The 19,360-nt window shown below is 37.6% G+C and overlaps 1 protein-coding gene and 1 pseudogene across 1 annotated transcript in view; both read right to left on the bottom strand.

Moving 5' to 3' along the window:
- Window positions 1–4,189: 4,189 nt before the first annotated feature.
- LOC132594006 (zinc finger protein 677-like) lies at window positions 4,190–5,387 on the bottom strand (annotated as a pseudogene).
- Window positions 5,388–15,592: 10,205 nt separating this feature from the next.
- Window positions 15,593–19,360, bottom strand: part of LOC115847716 (zinc finger protein 677) — a 31,544-nt gene continuing 27,776 nt past the window's right edge. Inside the window, 1 exon segment of the mRNA XM_070044240.1 lies at window positions 15,593–17,278. Within this exon segment, the coding sequence (XP_069900341.1) occupies window positions 17,136–17,278 (143 nt within the window). The 3' untranslated portion in view covers window positions 15,593–17,135.

A 19,360-nucleotide genomic window follows, 5' to 3' on the forward strand; every position in this document is an offset into this window, starting at 1 on the left:
ATATACCCAGAGAAAACCATAATTCAAAAAGACACATGCAGGGCTTCCCTGGTGGCGCAGTGGTTAAGAGTCCGCCTGCCGATGCAGGGGACTCGGGTTTGTGACCTGGTCCTGGAAGATCCCACATGCCGCGGAGCGGCTGGGCCCGTCAGCCATGGCCGCTGAGCCTGTGCGTCCGGAGCCTGTGCTCCACAACGGGAGAGGCCACAACAGTGAGAGGCCCGCGTACAGAAAAAAAAAAAAAAAAGACACATGCACCCCAATGTTCATTGCAGCACTATTTACAATAGCCAGGTCATGGAAGCAACCGAAATGCCCAACAACAGATGAATGGATAAAGAAGATGTGGTACATATATACAATGGAATATTACTCAGCCATAAAAAGGAACGAAGTTGAGTCATTTGTTGAGATGTGGATGGATCTAGAGACTGTCATACAGAGTGAAGTAAGTCAGAAAGAGAAAAACAAATATCGTACATTAATGCATATATGTGGAATCTAGAAAAATGGTACAGGTGAAATGCAAGAGGGAAGAGATATGGAGACATATGTACATGTATAACTGATTCACTGTGTTATAAAGCAGAAAACAACACACCATTGTAAAGCAATTACAGTCCAATAAAGATGTTACAAAAAAAGACCCCCCAAAAAATAAAAGGAGTTATACAGCAGAAACTAACACAACATTGTAAAGCAATTATACTCCAATAAAGATATTTTAAAAAAATACATATAAAAAAATACCGCAAGATTAGTTAACTTTACAGAAAAAAACAACAGAAAAACAGTATGGCACTGGCACATAAACAGAAATATAGATCAGTGGAACAGGATAGAAAGCCCAGAGATAAACCCATGCACATATGGTCACCTTATCTATGATAAAGGAGGCAAGAATATACAATGGAGAAAAGACAGCCTCTTCAACAAGTGGTGCTGGGAAAACTGGACAGCTACATGTAAAAGAATGAAATTGGAATATTTCCTAACACCATACACAAAAATAAACTCAAAATGGATTAGAGACCTAAATGTAAGGCAAGATACTATAAAACTCTTAGAGGAAAACATAGGCAGAACACTCCATAACATAAATCACAGCAAGATCCTCTTTGACCCACATCCTAGAGAAATGGAAATAAAAACAAAAATAAACAAATGGGACCTATTGAAACTTAAAAGCTTTTGCACAGCAAAGGAAACCATAAACAAGACCAAAAGACAACCCTCAGAATGGGAGAAAATATTTGCAAACGAAGCAACTGACAAAGGATTAATCTCCAAAATATACAAGCAGCTCATGCAGCTCAGTATCATAAAAACAAACAACCCAATCCAAAAATGGGTAGAAGACCTAGACATTTCTCCAAAGAAGATATACAGATTGCCAACAAATACATGAGAGGATGCTCAACATCACTAATCATTAGAGAAATCCAAATCAAAACTACAATGAGGTATCACCTCACACCTGTCAGAATGGCCATCATCAAAAAATCTACAAACAACAAATGCTGCAGAGGGTGTGGAGAAAAGGGAACCCTCTTGCACTGTTGGTGAGAATGTAAATTCACACAGCCACTATGGAGAACAGTATGGAGGTTCCTCAAAAAACTAAAAAGAGAACTACCATATGACCCAGCAATCCCACTACTGGGCATATACCCTGAGAAAACCATAATTCAAAAAGAGTCATGTACCACAATGTTTATTGCAGCTCTATTTACAATAGCCAGGACATGGAATCAACCTAAGTGTCCATCGACAGATAAATGGATAAAGATGTGGCACATATATACAATGGAATTTTACTCAGCCATAAAAAGAAACGAAATTGAGTTATTTGTAGTGAGGTGGATGGACCTAGAGTCTGTCATACAGAGTGAAGTAAGTCAGAAAGAGAAAAAAACAAATACCATATGTTAACACATATATACGGAATCTAAAAAAAAAAAAAAAAATCGTTCTGAAGAACCTAGTAGCAGGATGGGAATAAAGACGCAGATGTAGAGAATGGACGTGAGGAGATGGGGAAGGGGAAGGGGAAGGGGAAGCTGGGATGAAGTGAGAGAGTGGCATGGACATATATACACTACCAAATGTAAAATAGATAGCTAGAGGGAAGCAGCCACATAGCACAGGGAGATCAGCTCTTTGCTTTGTGACCACCTAGAGGGGTGGGATAGGGAGGGTGGGAGGGAGATGCAAGAGGAAGGAGATATTGAGATATATGTATATCTATAGCTGATTCACTTTGTTATGCAGCAGAAACTAACACAATTGTAACGCAATTATACTCCAATAAAGATGTTAAAAATATTTTTAAAAACTTATTCTTTAGCAGCAATATCATGGTTTAATTTTGGTAAATTACCAATGATACTTCTGTATAATCCTCATTATAGCCATCATAATGTCCCTGCAGTTACAAAAGGGAGGGAGCAATACAAGAAGCAAATTGTGGAAAACGTAATCTCAAATTATATGAGATATAAATCCAAGAGGAAAAGGGATTACTAGAGACGTCATCCTACTGTGTTACCAGATACTTTGTTACTGTCTTTTACCTACAACTTTAAATAAGGTGGGAGCGGTTAATGTTGGTTGTGGGGTCACACTGCATTATTTAAGAAGTTTCACACATTAAAAACCATTCAGTTTTATTAACATATATTAAGTTCACACATAGTCTAAATAAAGCCTTTCAAAATCAACGGTATGATCCTGGAACAAAATACAGATTACAAGAATTCAAAAGCATTCTTGTTCTTCTGATATAATGATCTTAGAATTGTGATTTCTGTGGTTTACAAAACTGAGACTAATCATTTAGTGAACATGAAAGGACATTAATTTTATGACCTTTTACTAAAGGGTTACCTATACTTTTCTTGTATATCTGTGAAGACGTCTTTATTTCAACCATGTCAACTAATGTTCATGACTTCTATCTATTACTATTATGACAATACACTAAGACTTTAAAAAACTGCAGTTTTTTATCCGTAAAAAGCAAGTGGTACAGCTATTTAAAATTTAGAATGATCCTCCATATACTTTAATATGAAGATGATTCCCTGAATATTTATCTAATGTCACATCTATGATGGTTTTAAATCAATGACAAGCAGTATCTCCATTTAGATTTTCATTGTACATTTTACATTTCAGGATTCTCAGTCTTCCATGGAAAAGTAGATATAAGTGATTCACACCTAATATAGAAGGGCTTCTCTATTTTTAAGGCAGCAACAGTCAAAACCATGAGTTCACATACATACTAGAAATAAAAGCATCGCATGTCATAATTTGAGAGTTATGTTAATTTTTGTTTTCAAGTAATCTCAAATAATGTCACTATAAATAAGGACACAATGTTAATAATTATACCTGTGCAATCATCCATTCCCTTGATGATCCATACTAACAAATAATTTTTCAAAGTGTTTTAATTTTGGATTATTTTCTATAATGTTCTGATTTAGACTAATACCAGAAAACAGTTATTGACTGAATGCTATCTACTATGACTTATGTGGTATTTATTTGCATTTGATTTTTTATTAAAATCTTTCTTATGTCTTTCATGTCATTAAACTTTCTTTCCAGTTTGAACTTTTTGGTGTTTTCAAATGTGTATATTTAGGACTAATGTCTTTCATCACTTATTACACTTGTAGGGTCTCTCTCCTGCATGCACTCTCTGATGCTGAGGGAGGTGACAGCTCTGGTTAAAAGTTTTGCCATATTTGGCAAAAAACTTTGCCATATTTCTCTACTTATGAATTATCTGGTGTTGAGTAAGATTTGAGCAATGGGTAAAGGTTTTACAACATACTTTACATGTGTATGGTTTCTCCCCAGTATGAATTCTCTGATGTTGATTAAGAACTGAGCATTGGGTAAAGGCTTTGCCACATTCTTTACATTTGTAATGTTTCCCTCCAGTATGGATTTTCCTACGTCTATTTAGATTTAATAATTGTTTATAGACTTTCCCACATTTATTACACTTGTAATGTTCTTTCCTAGTGTGACTACCCTGATGTTGAGTAAGTTTCGAAGACTGGTTAAGAACTCTACCACATTCGCTAAATGTGTAATTCTTCTCTCCAATATGGAGAGTCTCATGGGTAATAAGACCTGAGCTTTGACAAAGGACATTACTACATTCATTCCTTATCTAATGGTTCTCTGAAAATTGAGTTCTCTGAGGTTTCATAAGATTTGAGTCTTGGTCAATGGTATTCCCAGTTTCAATGCATGGATATCCTCCAGTTCCATTATAAACACTCTCATAATTATTGAACATAGGGCTTTTGCTTAAGGTGTCACTCATTTGATTACACATGTAATGTTGTTCCACAGTATCTCTACTATGATACCTACTGAAGGATGATGGTTGGATAAAGACTCTGCCTTTATTATCAACATTACAGAGTTCAGAACAGGGAGAAAATGTTTGTTGGTTAAAGAATAGTAAACCCTTGGTAAGGGACCTCTCAAATTGATCATATTGGGATATTCATTCTACATTTTTAAACCTCTGGTTTTCACACATGTTTGAATAAATGTTTAATCCAAGCCTATATTCATAATGATCTGAGTGATTATTTGCAGCATAGGGTCGATGACTTTCCATATTTTTCAAATTTCCTTTCAGAGAATATGGATTTAAAAAAAATAATGTGGGTCTTTGCTGTCAAAAATGTATTTTTCTGCAAATATTATTGTAAAATAGATTTTTTCCCCAATTGGACTTACATCCTTGATTTCTTTTCAGAGTAATGTTTTCAACATGGGTAAATGTCAAAACTTGTTTATGTCCATAATAATATCCTTTCAACACTTCACATGCTCCCTTACATTCCCAGTCTTTTATTAAATATAAATTTCCAAGGTGACAGCTGTCTTATTTTCCCAGCAGCACTTTTTTGGAATAAATCTTCTATGCATGGCTTCTTTGGCAACAAACCCTGAGTGTAATGAGAAGTATGGCTGAAAGATATCAAATAGCAAATTATTCCACTTACTACTTTGAGTGAATATACTTTACAATTTTAAATAAACTTGACAAACCCCTACCTAGATGAAGAATATAAGAGAGAAGACGTAAGTAAAATCAGAAGTAAAAAGAGACATTATAAATAATACCATAAAACTGAAAGTAATTACAAGACACTGCTATGAACAATATTACACCAACAAATTGGACATTTTGAAAAAAAGAGATTGAATTTCTAGAAAGATACAACCTACTCAGACTTTATCACGAAGGGATTTTAAAAACCCACAACAAAAGTACAACTAGTAAATAGGCGAAAAAAGTAATTTTAAGAATCCCTGAAGCAGATAAATTACCTGGATGATTCCAGCAACATTTCAAGAAAAAGTAACACCAATTCTCCACAAACGTTTCCAAAGTTTAAAGAGAAATTATCAAAACAGTTTCTGTGAGTCCAGGGTTACCACATATCAAAGCCAAACAAAGACAGTCCAAATTATTTTTTTAAAAAAAACCTACAAACCAATATCTGTGATGAATACAGCTACAGAGCCTTCAATAAAATACTATCAAGCTACATTATAAAGGATATTAATATAATTATATGCCATGGGGACTTCCCTGGTGGTCCAGTGGCTAAGACTCTGCCCTCCCAGTGCAGGGGGTCCGGGTTCAATCCCAGGTCAGGGAACTAGATCCCACATGCCACAACTAAGAGTTAGCATGCCACAACTAAAAATCCCGCATGTCACAACTAAAAGATCCCGCACCCCGCAACTAAAAGATCCCACATGCCGCCATGAAGATCGAAGATCTGGTGTGCCACAACTAAGACCGGGCACAGCCATATATATATGCCATGAAAAATTCAGAATTATTTGTAGAATTCAAGGGTGTTTCAACAAATAGAAACGTTAAAAGACCACATACACAGAATGAAGTTTATACCATATAATCTTATCAAATGATGCAGAGAAATAAATTGGCAATATTCAGTACCCTTTCATCATGAAAACACTCATTCTAGGAATCAATGGAACACACATAAATGTAATAAACGTATACAAAAAGCCCAGAGTTGGAGAGAGGGGGAAGATGGCGGAAGAGTAAGACGCGTAGACCACCTTCCTCCCCACAGATACATCAGAAATACATCTACACATGGAACAACTCCTACAGAACACCCACTGAATGCTGGCAGAAGACCTCAGACCTCCCAAAAGGCAGGAAACTCCCCCACGTACCTGCGTAGGGCAGAAGAAAAAAGAATAAACAGAGACAAAAGAATAGGGATGGGACCTGCACCAGTGGGAGGGAGCCGTGAAGGACGAAAGGTTTCCACACACTAGGAGCCCCTTTGCGGGCGGAGACTGCGGGAGGCAGAGCGGGGAGCTTCGGAGCCGTGGAGGCGAGCGCAGCAACAGGGGTGCAGAGGGCAAAGCGGAGAGATTCCCGCACAGAGGATCGGTGCCGACCGGCACTCACCAGCCCGAGAGGCTTGTCTGCTCACCCGCCGGGGCGGGCGGGGCTGGGAGCTGAGGCTCGGGCCTGGGCCTTCGGTCGGAGCACAGGGAGAGGACTGGGGTTGGCGGCCTGAACACAGCCTGCAGGGGGTTAGTGCACCACGGCTACTGGGAGGGAGTCCGGGGAAATGTCTGGAGTTGCCGAAGAGGCAAGAGACTTTTTCTTCCCTCTTTGTTTCCTGGTGCGCGAAGAGAGGGAATTCAGAGCGCTGCTTAAAGGAACTCCAGAGACGGGCACAAGCCGCGGCTAACAGCGCGGACCCCCAGAGATGCGCGGGAGACACTAAGGCTGCTGTCGCCGCCACCAAAAAGCCTGTGTGCAAGCACAGGTCACTATCCACACCTCGCATCCCGGGAGCCTGTGCAGCCCGCCACTGCCAGGGTCCCGGGATCCAGGGACAACTTCCCCGGGAGAACGCACGGCATGCCTCAGGCTGGTGCAAGGTCCCGCCGGCCTCTGCCACTGCAGGCTTGCCCCACATCTGTACCCCTTCCTCCCCCCGGCCTGAGTGAGCCAGAGCCCCCGAATCAGCTGCTCCTTTAACCCCGTCTTGTCTGAGCGCAGACGCCCTCCGGCGACCTACACGCAGAGGCGGGGCCAAATCCAAAGCTGAACCCTGGGAACTGTGTGAACAAAGAAGAGAAAGGGAAATCTCTCCCAGCAGCCTCAGAAGCAGCGGATTAAATCTCCAGAATCAACCTGATGTACCTGCATCTGTGGAATACCTGAATAGACAACGAATCATCCCAAATTGAGGAGGTGGACTTTGAGAGCAAGATTTATTATTTTTTCCCCTTTTCCTCTTTTTGTGAGTGTGTATGTGTATGCTTCTGTGTGAGATTTTGTCTGTATAGCTTTGCTTTCACCATTTGTCCTAGGGTTCTGTCCGTCCTTTTTTTTTTTTTACTTAAAAATTTCTTTTTCGTAATAATTATTTTTTATTTCAATAACTTTATTTTATCTTACTTTATTTTATTTTATTTTATCCTCTTTCTTTCTCTCTTTCTACTTTTTCTCCCTTTTATTCTGAGCCCTGTGGATGAAAGGCTCTTGGTGCTGCAGCCAGGCGTCAGTGCTATGCCGCTGAGGTGGGAGAGCCAACTTCAGGACACTGGTCCACAAGAGACCTCCCAGCTCCACGTAATATCAAACGGTGAAAATCTCCCAGAGATCTCCATCTCAACAGCAACACCCAGCTTCACTCAACGACCAACAAGCTACAGTGCTGGACACCCTATGCCAAACAACTAGCAAGACAGGAACACAGCCCCATCCATTAGCAGAGAGGCTGCCTAAAATCATAATAAGGTCACAGACACCCCAAAACACACCACCAGACGTGGACCTGCCCACCAGAAAGACAAGATCCAGCCTCATCCACCAGAACACAGGCACTAGTCCCCTCCACCAGGAAGCCTACACAATCCACTGAACCAACTTTAGCCACTGGGGGCAGACACCAAAAACAATAGGAACTATGAACGTACAGCCTGCAAAAAGGAGACACCAAACACAGTAAGATAAGCAAAATGAGAAGACAGAAAAACACACAGCAGATGAAGGAGCAAGATAAAAACCCACCAGACCTAACAAATGAAGAGGAAATACACAGTCTACCTGAAAAAGAATTCAGAATAATGATAGTAAAGATGATCCCAAATCTTGGAAATAGAATAGAGAAAATGCAAGAAACATTTAACAAGGACCTAGAAGAACTAAAGAGGAAACAAGCAATGATGAACAACACAATAAATGAAATTAAAAATACTCTAGAAGGGATCAATAGCAGAATAACTGAGGCAAAAGAATGGATAAGTAACCTGGAAGATAAAATAGTGGAAATAACTACTGCAGAGCAGAATAAAGAAAAAAGAATGAAAAGAGCTGAGGACAGTCTCAGAGACCTATGGGACAACATTAAATGCACCACCATTCAAATTATAGGGGTCCCAGAAGAAGAAGAGAAAAAGAAAGGGACTGAGAAAATATCTGAAGAGATTATAGTTGAAAACTTCCCTAATATGGGAGAGGAAATAGTTAATCAAGTCCAGGAAGCACAGAGAGTCCCATACAGGATAAATCCAAGGAGAAACACGCCAAGACACATATTAATCAAACGGTCAAAAATTAAATACAAAGAAAACACATTAAAAACAGCAAGGGGGCTTCCCTGGTGGCACAGTTGTTGAGAGTCCGCCTGCCGATGCAGGGAATGTGGGTTCGTGCTCCAGTCTGGGAAGATCCCACATGCTGCGGAGCAGCTGGGCCCGTGAGCCATGGCTGCTGGGCCTGCGCGTCTGGAGCCTGTGCTTCGCAATGGGAGAGGCCACAACAGTGAGAGGCCCGTGTATGCAAAAAAAAAAAAAAAAAAAAAAAAACAGCAAGGGAAAAACAACAAATAACACACAAAGGAATCCCCATAAGGTTAACAGCTGATCTTTCAGCAGAAACTCTGCAAGCCAGAAGGGAGTGGCAGGACATATTTAAGGTGATGAAGGAGAAAAACCTACAACAAAGATTACTCTACCTAGCAAGGATCTCATTCAGATTTGATGGAGAAATTAAAACCTTTACAGACAAGCAAAAGCTGAGAGAGTTCAGCACCACCAAACCAGCTTTACAACAAATGCTAAAGGAACTTCTCTAGGCAAGAAACACAAGAGAAGGAAAAGACCTAGAATAACAAACCCAAAACAATTAAGAATATGGGAATAGGAACATACATATTGATAATTACCTTACATGGAAATGGATTAAATGCTCCCACGAAAAGACACAGATTGGAGACAAATGACAATGGAGACACGATGACTCAAAACCTATGGGATGCAGCAAAAGCAGTTCTAAGAGGGAACTTTATAGCAATATAATCCTACCTTAAGAAACAGGAAACATCTCAAATAAACAACCTAACCTTGCACCTAAAGCAATTAGAGAAAGAAGAACAAAAACCCCCCAAAGTTAGCAGAAGGAAAGAAATCATAAAGATCAGATCAGAAATAAATGAAAAAGAAATCAAGGAAATGATAGCAAAGATCAATAAAACTAAAAGGTGGTTCTTTGAGAAGATAAACCAAATTGATGAACCATTAGCCAGACTCATCTAGAAAAAAAGAGAGAAGACTCAAATCAATAGAATTAGAAATGAAAAAGGAGAAGTGACAACTGACACTGCAGAATACAAAAAATCATGAGCGATTACTACAAGCAACTCTATGCCAATAAAATGGACAACCTTGAAGAAATGGACAAATTCTTAGAAATGCACAACCTGCCAAGACTGAATCAGGAAGAAATAGAAAATATAAACAGACCAATCACAAGCACTGAAATTGAAACTGTGATTAAAAATCTTCCAACAAACAAAAGCCCAGGACCAGAAGGCTTCACAGGTGAATTCTATCAAAAATTAAGGGAACCCAGTCATTCAATCCAATTACAACCTTTTAAATATAATAATAATGTGACAATAAATGATTTTGAATTTTCAAAAAAAAAAAAAATTAAGGGAAGAGCTAACACCTATCCTTCTCAAACTCTTCCAAAATATAGCAGAGGGAGGAACACTCCCAAACTCATTCTACGAGGCCACCATCACCCTGATACCAAAACCAGACAAGGATGTCACAAAGAAAGAAAACTACAGGCCAATATCACTGATGAACATAGATGCAAAAATCCTCAACAAAATACTAGCAAACAGAATCCAACAGCACATTAAAAGGATCATACACCATGATCAAGCGGGGTTTATTCCAGGAATGCAAGGATTCTTCAATATATGCAAATCAATCAACGTGATATACCATATTAACAAATTGAAGGAGAAAAAACATATGGTCATCTCAATAGATGCAGAGAAAGTTTTCGACAAAATTCAACACCCATTTATGATAAAAACCCTGCGGAAAGTAGGCATAGAGGGAACTTTCCTCAACATAATACAGGCCATATATGACAAACCCACAGCCAACATCATCCTCAATGGTGAAAAACTGAAAGTATTTCCACTAAAATCAGGAACAAGACAAGGTTGCCCACTCTCACCACTCTTATTCAACACAGTTTTGGAAGTTTTAGCCACATCAGTCAGAGAAGAAAAGGAAATAAAAAGAATCCAGATCGGAAAAGAAGAAGTAAAGCTGTCACTGTTTGCAGATGACATGATACTATACATAGAGAATCCTAAAGATGCTACCAGAAAACTACTAGAGCTAATCAATGAATTTGGTAAAGTAGCAGGATACAAAATTAATGCACAGAAATCTCTGGCATTCCTATACACTAATGATGAAAAATCCAAAAGTGAAATCAAGAAAACACTCCCATTTACCACTGCAACAAAAAGAATAAAATATCTAGGAATAAACCTACCTAAGGAGACAAAAGACCTGTATGCAGAAAATTATAAGACACTGATGAAAGAAATTAAAGATGATACAAACAGATGGAGAGATATATCATGTTCTTGGATTGGAAGAATCAACATTGTGAAAATGACTCTACTACCCAAAGCAATCTACAGATTCAATGCAATCCCTATCGACTACCACTGGCATTTTTCACAGAAGTAGAATAAAAAAATTCACAATTTGTATGGAAACACAAAAGACCCCGAATAGCCAAAGCAATATTGAGAACAAAAAATGGAGCTGGAGGAATCAGGCTCCCTGACTTCATATTATACTACAAAGCTACAGTAATCAAGACAGAATGGTACTGGCACAAAAACAGAAATATAGATCAATGGAACAGGATAGAAAGCCCAGAGATAAACCCACGAACCTATGGTCACCTTATCTTTGATAAAGGAGGCAGGAATGTACAGTGGAGAAAGGACAGCCTCTTCAATAAGTGGTGCTGGGAAAACTGGACAGGTACATGTAAAAGTATGAGATTAGGGGCTTCCCTGGTGGCACAGTGGTTGAGTGTCCGCCTGCCAATGCAGGGGACACGGGTTTGTGCCCTGGTCTGGGAAGATCCCACATGCCGTGGAGCGGCTGGGCCCGTGAGCCATGGCCACTGGGCCTGTGCGTCCGGAGTCTGTGCTCCGCAACGGGAGAAACCACAACAGTGAGAGGTCCGCGTACCGCAAAAAAAAAAAAAAAAAAAAAAAAAAAATTATGAGATTAGAACACTCCCTGACACCATACACAAAAATAAGCTCAAAATGGATTAAAGACTTAAATGTAAGGCCAGAAACTATCAAACTCTTAGAGGAAAACATAGGCAGAACACTCTATGACATAAATCACAGCAAGATCCTTTTTGACCCACCTCCTAGAGAAATGGAAATAAAAACAAAAATAAACAAATGGGACCTAATGAAACTTCAAAGCTTTTGCACAGCAAAGGAAACCATAAACAAGACCAAAAGACAACCCTCAGAATGGTAGAAAATATTTACAAATGAAGCAACTAACAAAGGATTAATCTCCAAAATTTACAAGCAACTCATGCACCTCAATAACAAAAAAACAAACAACCCAATCCAAAATTGGGCAGAAGACCTAAATAGACATTTCTCCAAAGAAGATATACAGATTGCCAACAAACACATGAAAGAATGCTCAACATCATTAATCATTAGAGAAATGCAAATCAAAACTACAATGAGATATCATCTCACACCGGTCAGAATGGCCATCATCAAAAAATCTAGAAACAATACATGCTGGAGATGGTGTGGAGAAAAGGGAACCCTCTTACACTGCTGGTGGGAATGTGAATTGGTACAGCCACTATGGAGAACAGTATGGAAGTTCCTTAAAAAACTACAAATAGAACTACCAGATGACCCAGCAATCCCACTACTGGGCATATACCCTGAGAAAACCATAATTCAAAAACAGTCATGTACCACAATGTTCATTGCAGCTCTATTTACAATAGCCAATAGATGGAAGCAACCTAAGTGTCCATCATTGAATGAATGGATAAAGAAGATTTGGCACATATATACAATGGAATATTACTCAGCTATAAAAAGAAACGAAATTGAGTTATTTGTAGTGAGGTGGATGGACCTAGAGTCTGTCATACAGAGTGAATTAAGTCAGAAAGGGAAAGACAAATACCGTATGCTAACATATATATATGGAATCTAAGAAAAAAAAAGGTCATGAAGAACTTAGGGGTAAGATGGGAATAAAGACACAGACCTACTAGAGAATGGACGTGAGGAGATGGGGAAGGGGAAGGGGAAGGGTAAGCTGTGACAAAGTGAGAGAGTGGCATGGAGATACATACACTACCAAACGTAAGATAGATAGCTAGTGGGAAGCAGCCGCATAGCACAGGTAGATCAGCTCCATGCTTTGTGACCACCTAGGGGATGGGATATGGAGGGTGGGAGGGAGGGAGACCCAAGAGGGAAGAGATATGGGAACATATGTATATGTATAACTGATTCACTTTGTTATAAAGCAGAAACTAACACACCATTGTAAAGCAATTATACTCCAATAAAGATGTTAAAAAAAAAAAAGAGTTGCTGGTTTTGGAGAAGATCAAAAGAATTTAGATAAAGATGGCATTTAAACAGATGGAAATTGAAAATTTTTTTTGATTGTGTATTCAGTAAAAACTTTAATAAACAAGAAGAAATGACAAACATTTCCAACAGGTCCAAAAAAAACAAAAGAAAACAAAAAAAACAACAAAACGCCCAGAGTTATCAATATACTCCATAGTGGAATACTGAAAGCCTTTCCTTTGCAATCAATAAAGTCAAGAATGTACACTTTCATGACTTTAATTCAACACAGTACTGTATTGCCTAGATAAAACTATCAGACCAATAAAAAAGGGGGGCATCCAATTCAGAAAGGAGGAAGTAAACTGATCTCTATTCACAGATGATAAAATCTTACATAGAAAACCCTAAAGAATCCTCATGAATAAACAAATACAGAACTCATAAACAAAGTTAGCAGAATTCAAAATATAAAATCAAACATAAAAATTAGTTGTGTTTCTATAACAGAAAAAAATCAAGAAAGATATTAAGAATATATGTACAGTGAGAGAGTGACATGGACTTATATACACTACCAAATGTAAAATAGATAGCTAGTGGGAAGCAGCCACATAGCACAGGGAGATCAGCTCGGTGCTTTGTGACCACCTAGAGGGGTGGGCTAGCGAGGGTGGGAGGGAGACGCAAGAGGGAGGAGATATGGGGATATATGTATATGTATAGCTGATTTATTTTGTTATAAAGCAGAAACTAACACACCATTGTAATGCAATTATACTCCAATAAAGATGTTAAAAAAAGAATATATGTACATTTATATTCTGTAGCATCAAAGAGAATAAAATACTTAGGAGTTAACTTAATGAATGGGTGAAAGACTTGTATGATAAAAATTATAAAAGATTGCTGGAGGCAAATAGAGAATATATAAATAAACAAAACCACATTCCATGTTCCTGAACTGGAATACTTAATATCATTAAGTTGTCAATAGTACCCAAGGTGATCTATAGTTGCAAAGCAATCTCTATCAAAATCCCAATCAAAATTTTGACACAAATAGAAAAGCTCATTCTAAAATGTATGTGGAATATCACAAAACACTAAATGTCCAAAACACTCTAGTAGAGAAAGTGTGAAGTTGGAGGCATGACACTTCCTGATTTTTAAAACATAAAACTATAGCATTTTACAACGCTGTAGTTATCAAAAAGGGTAGTACAAACATGTAGACAGAAAAAGAATAACGGAACAATAAAGAGAGCACAAATATAAGGTCTCAAGGTCATGGTCAAATAACCCCCAACAAGAGTGCCTATACCACCCAATGGGAAAAGGATAGTATCTTAAGCAAATGGCACTGGGAAAGTTGGATGTCTGAATGAAGAAGAATGAAGTTGAACTCTTACCTAACATCACTTACAAATACTATCTCAAAAGGGACTGAAGATTTAAACATAAACCTGTATCTATGTATCTCTTAGAAGAAAACAGTGGGGAAATGTCCTAAGACATTTGCTCTGGCAAAGATTTCTTGTATATGAAACCAAAAACTCAGGCAACAAAAGCAAATACAGTCAGGGTGGTCCAGTGGTGGTCCAGTGGTTACAAATCTGTCTTCCAATGCAGGGAACACGGTTTCAATCCCTGGTTGGGGAACTAAGATCCCACATGCCGTGGGGTGACTAAGCCTGCACACTGCAACTACTGAGCACGTAGGCCACAACTAGATAGCACGTGTGCTGCAACTACAGAGCTCACTTGCCACAACTACAGAGCCCATGTGCTCTGGAGCCTGTGCACCACAACTAGAGAGAAGTCCACGTGCTGCAGGGGAGGATCCTGCATGCCCCAACAAAGATCCCATGTGCCGCAGCTAAGACCCGTCAAAGCCAAAAATAAAATAAATAAATAAATATTTTTAAAGAAAAGCCAATGGGATTACATTACATGTAAAAACTCATGCACATTAGAGGAAACAGTCAATGGGGTGAAAAGGCATCCTGTGGAATAAGAGAAAAATTTTGCAAAGCATGTAACTCATATGGAGTTACAATCCAGAATACATAAAAAACTCCTACAACATAAAACATTATGTTTATGTTGCAACTCCTAGCAACATTAAGAAACAAATAACACAACGTATGGGCAAAGGATTAAATAGACATTAATCCAAATAAGATACACTTATGGACAACAGAAATGTGAAAGATACTAAAAATCAGTAATCATTTGAGAAATAAAAAAGAAAACAACAATGAGGTGTCACCTTACACCCAACTTGCATATATATATATATATATATATATATATATGCGCAAGGATGTGGAGAAATCGGAATCCTTATGCACTAAGGAAATATAAAATGTCACAATCGCTATAAAACACAATATGGAGGTTTCTCAAAAAATTAAAAATAGAATTTCCCTCACACAACAATAATATAAATTCATCAGTAAATAGATGTGAAATTAAGACTATTTCTATAACTACTCACCAAGACAGAATAAAACAAACATTGATCATTAACTAAGAAGAGAAATAAAGTAGGTAAGCCGCAAACACAGTAGGGGTAATAATTAAAAGACAAAGACATGCATAATTTTATTGGCAGTGGACATATGGGACATTCAAATTTGAATGCAACACCACACTGTCTTAAGTGTACTGAGTTGAAAATTGCCATGTACATTCATGAAATACAGGTAAAGACAAAAATACAATTAACTAACTCGGGAGAACCTATCATTTAAAAAAAAAAAGCAAATAGTTATGGAATTGCTAAACAAGAATAAGAGAAAATTTTACTCTCAATTTCTGAAAAATCATGTATATACTATTAAAATATAATCCTTCTAAATACTATAATTTCGAAATGGTTTATGCACGCATAAAGCAACCATTCTGAATCACTGGCATGTGTTGCAAGGCAGGAGAATTTCACAGAAAATGCATTACAATGAATCATTTAAAAATCTCTAATGGAAAATTTGAATGAATTATTTAAATAACAGCAGAGAAATTTGTCATGTTATTATTACTGCTATACATACACAAATTATCAAGGCTGTAACCCATACTTTAGAAGAAAAATAAAACCTTATTTAAAAATAAAAGAACATGAAAGTTGTAAAATCTGCAGAGAATCATCGATATATAAAATAATAGTTGTGATCACATCATACCATGATTCAGATACACACTGAGGAAAGTAAATGAATAAGATGACTACTTTTTGGTTGGAGAAAGGAACCACAGATTTTCACAAATACAGGGTGCCTTCTAATTATCTAAGGCCCTTCTTACCAAAGACGTTTTCATCTGAGCATGTTATACTAGATCTTTTGAATCTAAAATCATGTATGATTTTGACACAGAACTAATGAGAAAGTGAAAAAATACAGGACACAGCAAGCATAACGCCATATTAAATAAGGCAGACTTATAAAATTACAGTTATTAGGAAACTAAACAACAATTGGGACTTTAAAATACGGTAGCCAATGTTCCAAGCGCTGCTATGGAATGAACATATTCAAGACTTCTATGAGATAAATAAACATATTAAGTTATTCTACCATTGATAGATTGGGAAAGTACACTTAAAATGTCTCACGTTAGTTCATAGAAAGTAAAAATGTCTCATGTTAGTTCATTGGAAGTAAAATGGACAATTACATTCTATAATTCTGGGGAGATGCTTGATGCTATGATGAAATGACTGAGTCTGAACTTTGTAGGGTCATGTTTGAAGTTTCCATTGGATTGGGTATTCCAAGAATTTTGTCACCTAATCCCAATATCTCCATGATTCTCCTCACACAGTTCTGACTTGAGGCAGAAACAGAACTTAACACAGAGTTACTCAGAAATGTAAACAGTTTTCCCTAGAACCTCCAAAGCAACTGAACAGCAGTCAGGTCATGAGGGTCATCACAGGCCAAGAGGAGGATTTTGGCTCTCACTGTGAATGTGAGGGATAATCACTGGGGCTGAAGACGAATACACGGAGGATTTAAGAGCCTAAGACGGGAGCAGGAGATGCCCCTCTATGACAGCAACAGAAATAAATCTAGGCTTCGCAAATATCATTTCCATTGAAGCATGCCTTCCCAAGCCATATTATAAGATATGACTTCCTCTGCGATCTTTGGACCTCGCACCTGTGTCATCTGCTTCATCCATTCGCACGTACCTGGTTATACAGCTACTGTCTCCATTCCCTTCACATCTCAGGGATTCTTCTTTTACTCCAAAAAGGGGACCTGTTAATTAGAAAAATGAACGTAAGTTTTCCTGGAGATCCTACAGTTTCCAATCCAGTATTGAGCTTAGATGAGAAGAGAAGGTATTGTAGAATGTTAAAATGTTCTAGAAATTGACTTCCCCGATTACCGGTCTTTTGAAAGCTCCTTTATTGTAGTAGACAACAGTTAAAAAATCAGATCCTGAGATTCTGACCAAGATCTATTAAGTAAAAAATAAAGGGTAAAAGTCTGATTTTAAGATGTGGGCAGCACTATCTTATAGCACTGAACTTATAGAATTACCACTAATCTAGTGAAGGATGAAGATTACCTCAAGAAAGAAGGTCGGAATTATGATGAATCATCATGCAGCCTTTCTGTCTATATCCACAAACTCCCATTTTTTCCTTGAAAGCAGGGATCTGAAACTCTATTGTAGGACACAGAAGATTCCAGGAGACTTTCTACAAACGAAGGAACCAAAACCCTGTGGACGGATAAGGAATTCTGGAAGGAAGTTATCCACACCCAAGGAGACCAGGTTCCTATAGTTCTCTAACATCACATTCTTGTGAACAAGATCAGGCATTCCCACTCATCCTGAGAAAATTCTATGGCCACATTTGTGAATGTCAACAGTCCCTGAGATTAAAGAGTACATTTGCCAAGTGGCAATGGGAAGAGTTCATTATTTGACCCAAGATGAAAACAGCAAGTTAAGAGAACTGGTTTGATTTAGGACAGTGTCTTGAATTATGCAATAAAATAATTTTTTTTACACAGAAATGTTCTGTGTCATATTTCTAACTCCAAGAAAAGAGGATGACATATGATTCATGACACCACTGTAGAGACTATTATTATCTTGAAGAGAAATTATAAAATGATGGCATCAACACAGGCATATGCATTTTTGAATGTTGTACTTCCATTACACAGGATAAACTGTATATATTTCTCAGGTGGAAAAGTCATAATGAGTTAGAAGTAAAACTGTCATATTTTAATACATAAGAAAGCAAACTGGGGATAATGTAAAAATGCAGATTTTTGACTCAAGAGCTCTGGAGTGGAGCCTGAGTTCCACATTTTTAACAAGCTCACTTTTAACTAGTAATGCCAATGTCTCTGGTCCATGTACCACATATTTTGATACCATAACAGTAGAACAGCATGGTAACAATCTATGGTTAACTTTGAACTTAAAGTGTTTAATGGATTTTGCAGGTCTAATAGAATAGTAAGCATACCGGCAACAATTCTTTCTCAATATTTATGATATATAATATAGCTTTCTACCTTTTTTAACATATTATTGAATGCACCACATAAATAATTGAAGAAACATAATGTTACTCTTCCTTTTTTTGAGAATATTTTGTCAAACATTCATAAAATGGTAGAGCTTGGGTTTCACTCCAGTTTACTTGAACTAGAATTCATCTAAAAAGAACACAGACAAATACACAGACAATCCTACTCAAAGTTTATAGCAGTTTCCATAACTGGGAAGAGCAACAGAAACAGTAAAAAAGGATCAGACAATGTTAACATATCGTGCACACAGTTATACATAAAAAGAGCAACTTTGTACATATTTAAAGTGATAGAGTATGTGGAGTCCAAACTACAACACAAATGAATATGTCTACACAACAGAAACAGACTCACAGACACAGAGAACAGACTTGTGGTTGCCAAGGGGGAGGGGATTTGGGGGAGGGAGTTTGGGATTAGCAGATGCAAACTAGTATATATAGGAAGGATAAACAACAAGGTCCTACTGTATAGCACAGGGAACTGCATTCAATATCCTGTGATAAATCATAATGGAAAAGAATATGAACAAGAATATATATACCTATAAATGAGTCACTTTGCTATACTGCAGAAATTAACACAATATTGTAAATCAACTATACTTCAATAAAATTTAAAAACATAAACGTGACAGAGAAGAAAGTATACATGTCAATGAAATCAAAATTTTTACTTAGATAAATCTTATAAATCTGTGGAGGATAATCTTTGTATTTTAAAAATACACTAGGGTGCAAACATACATAGTGAAATAAAATAAATTAGAGCTATTGGTTTAAA

Source organism: Globicephala melas, chromosome 19 (assembly GCF_963455315.2).
Source record: "Globicephala melas chromosome 19, mGloMel1.2, whole genome shotgun sequence".
Classification (NCBI taxonomy): Eukaryota; Metazoa; Chordata; class Mammalia; order Artiodactyla; family Delphinidae; genus Globicephala; species Globicephala melas.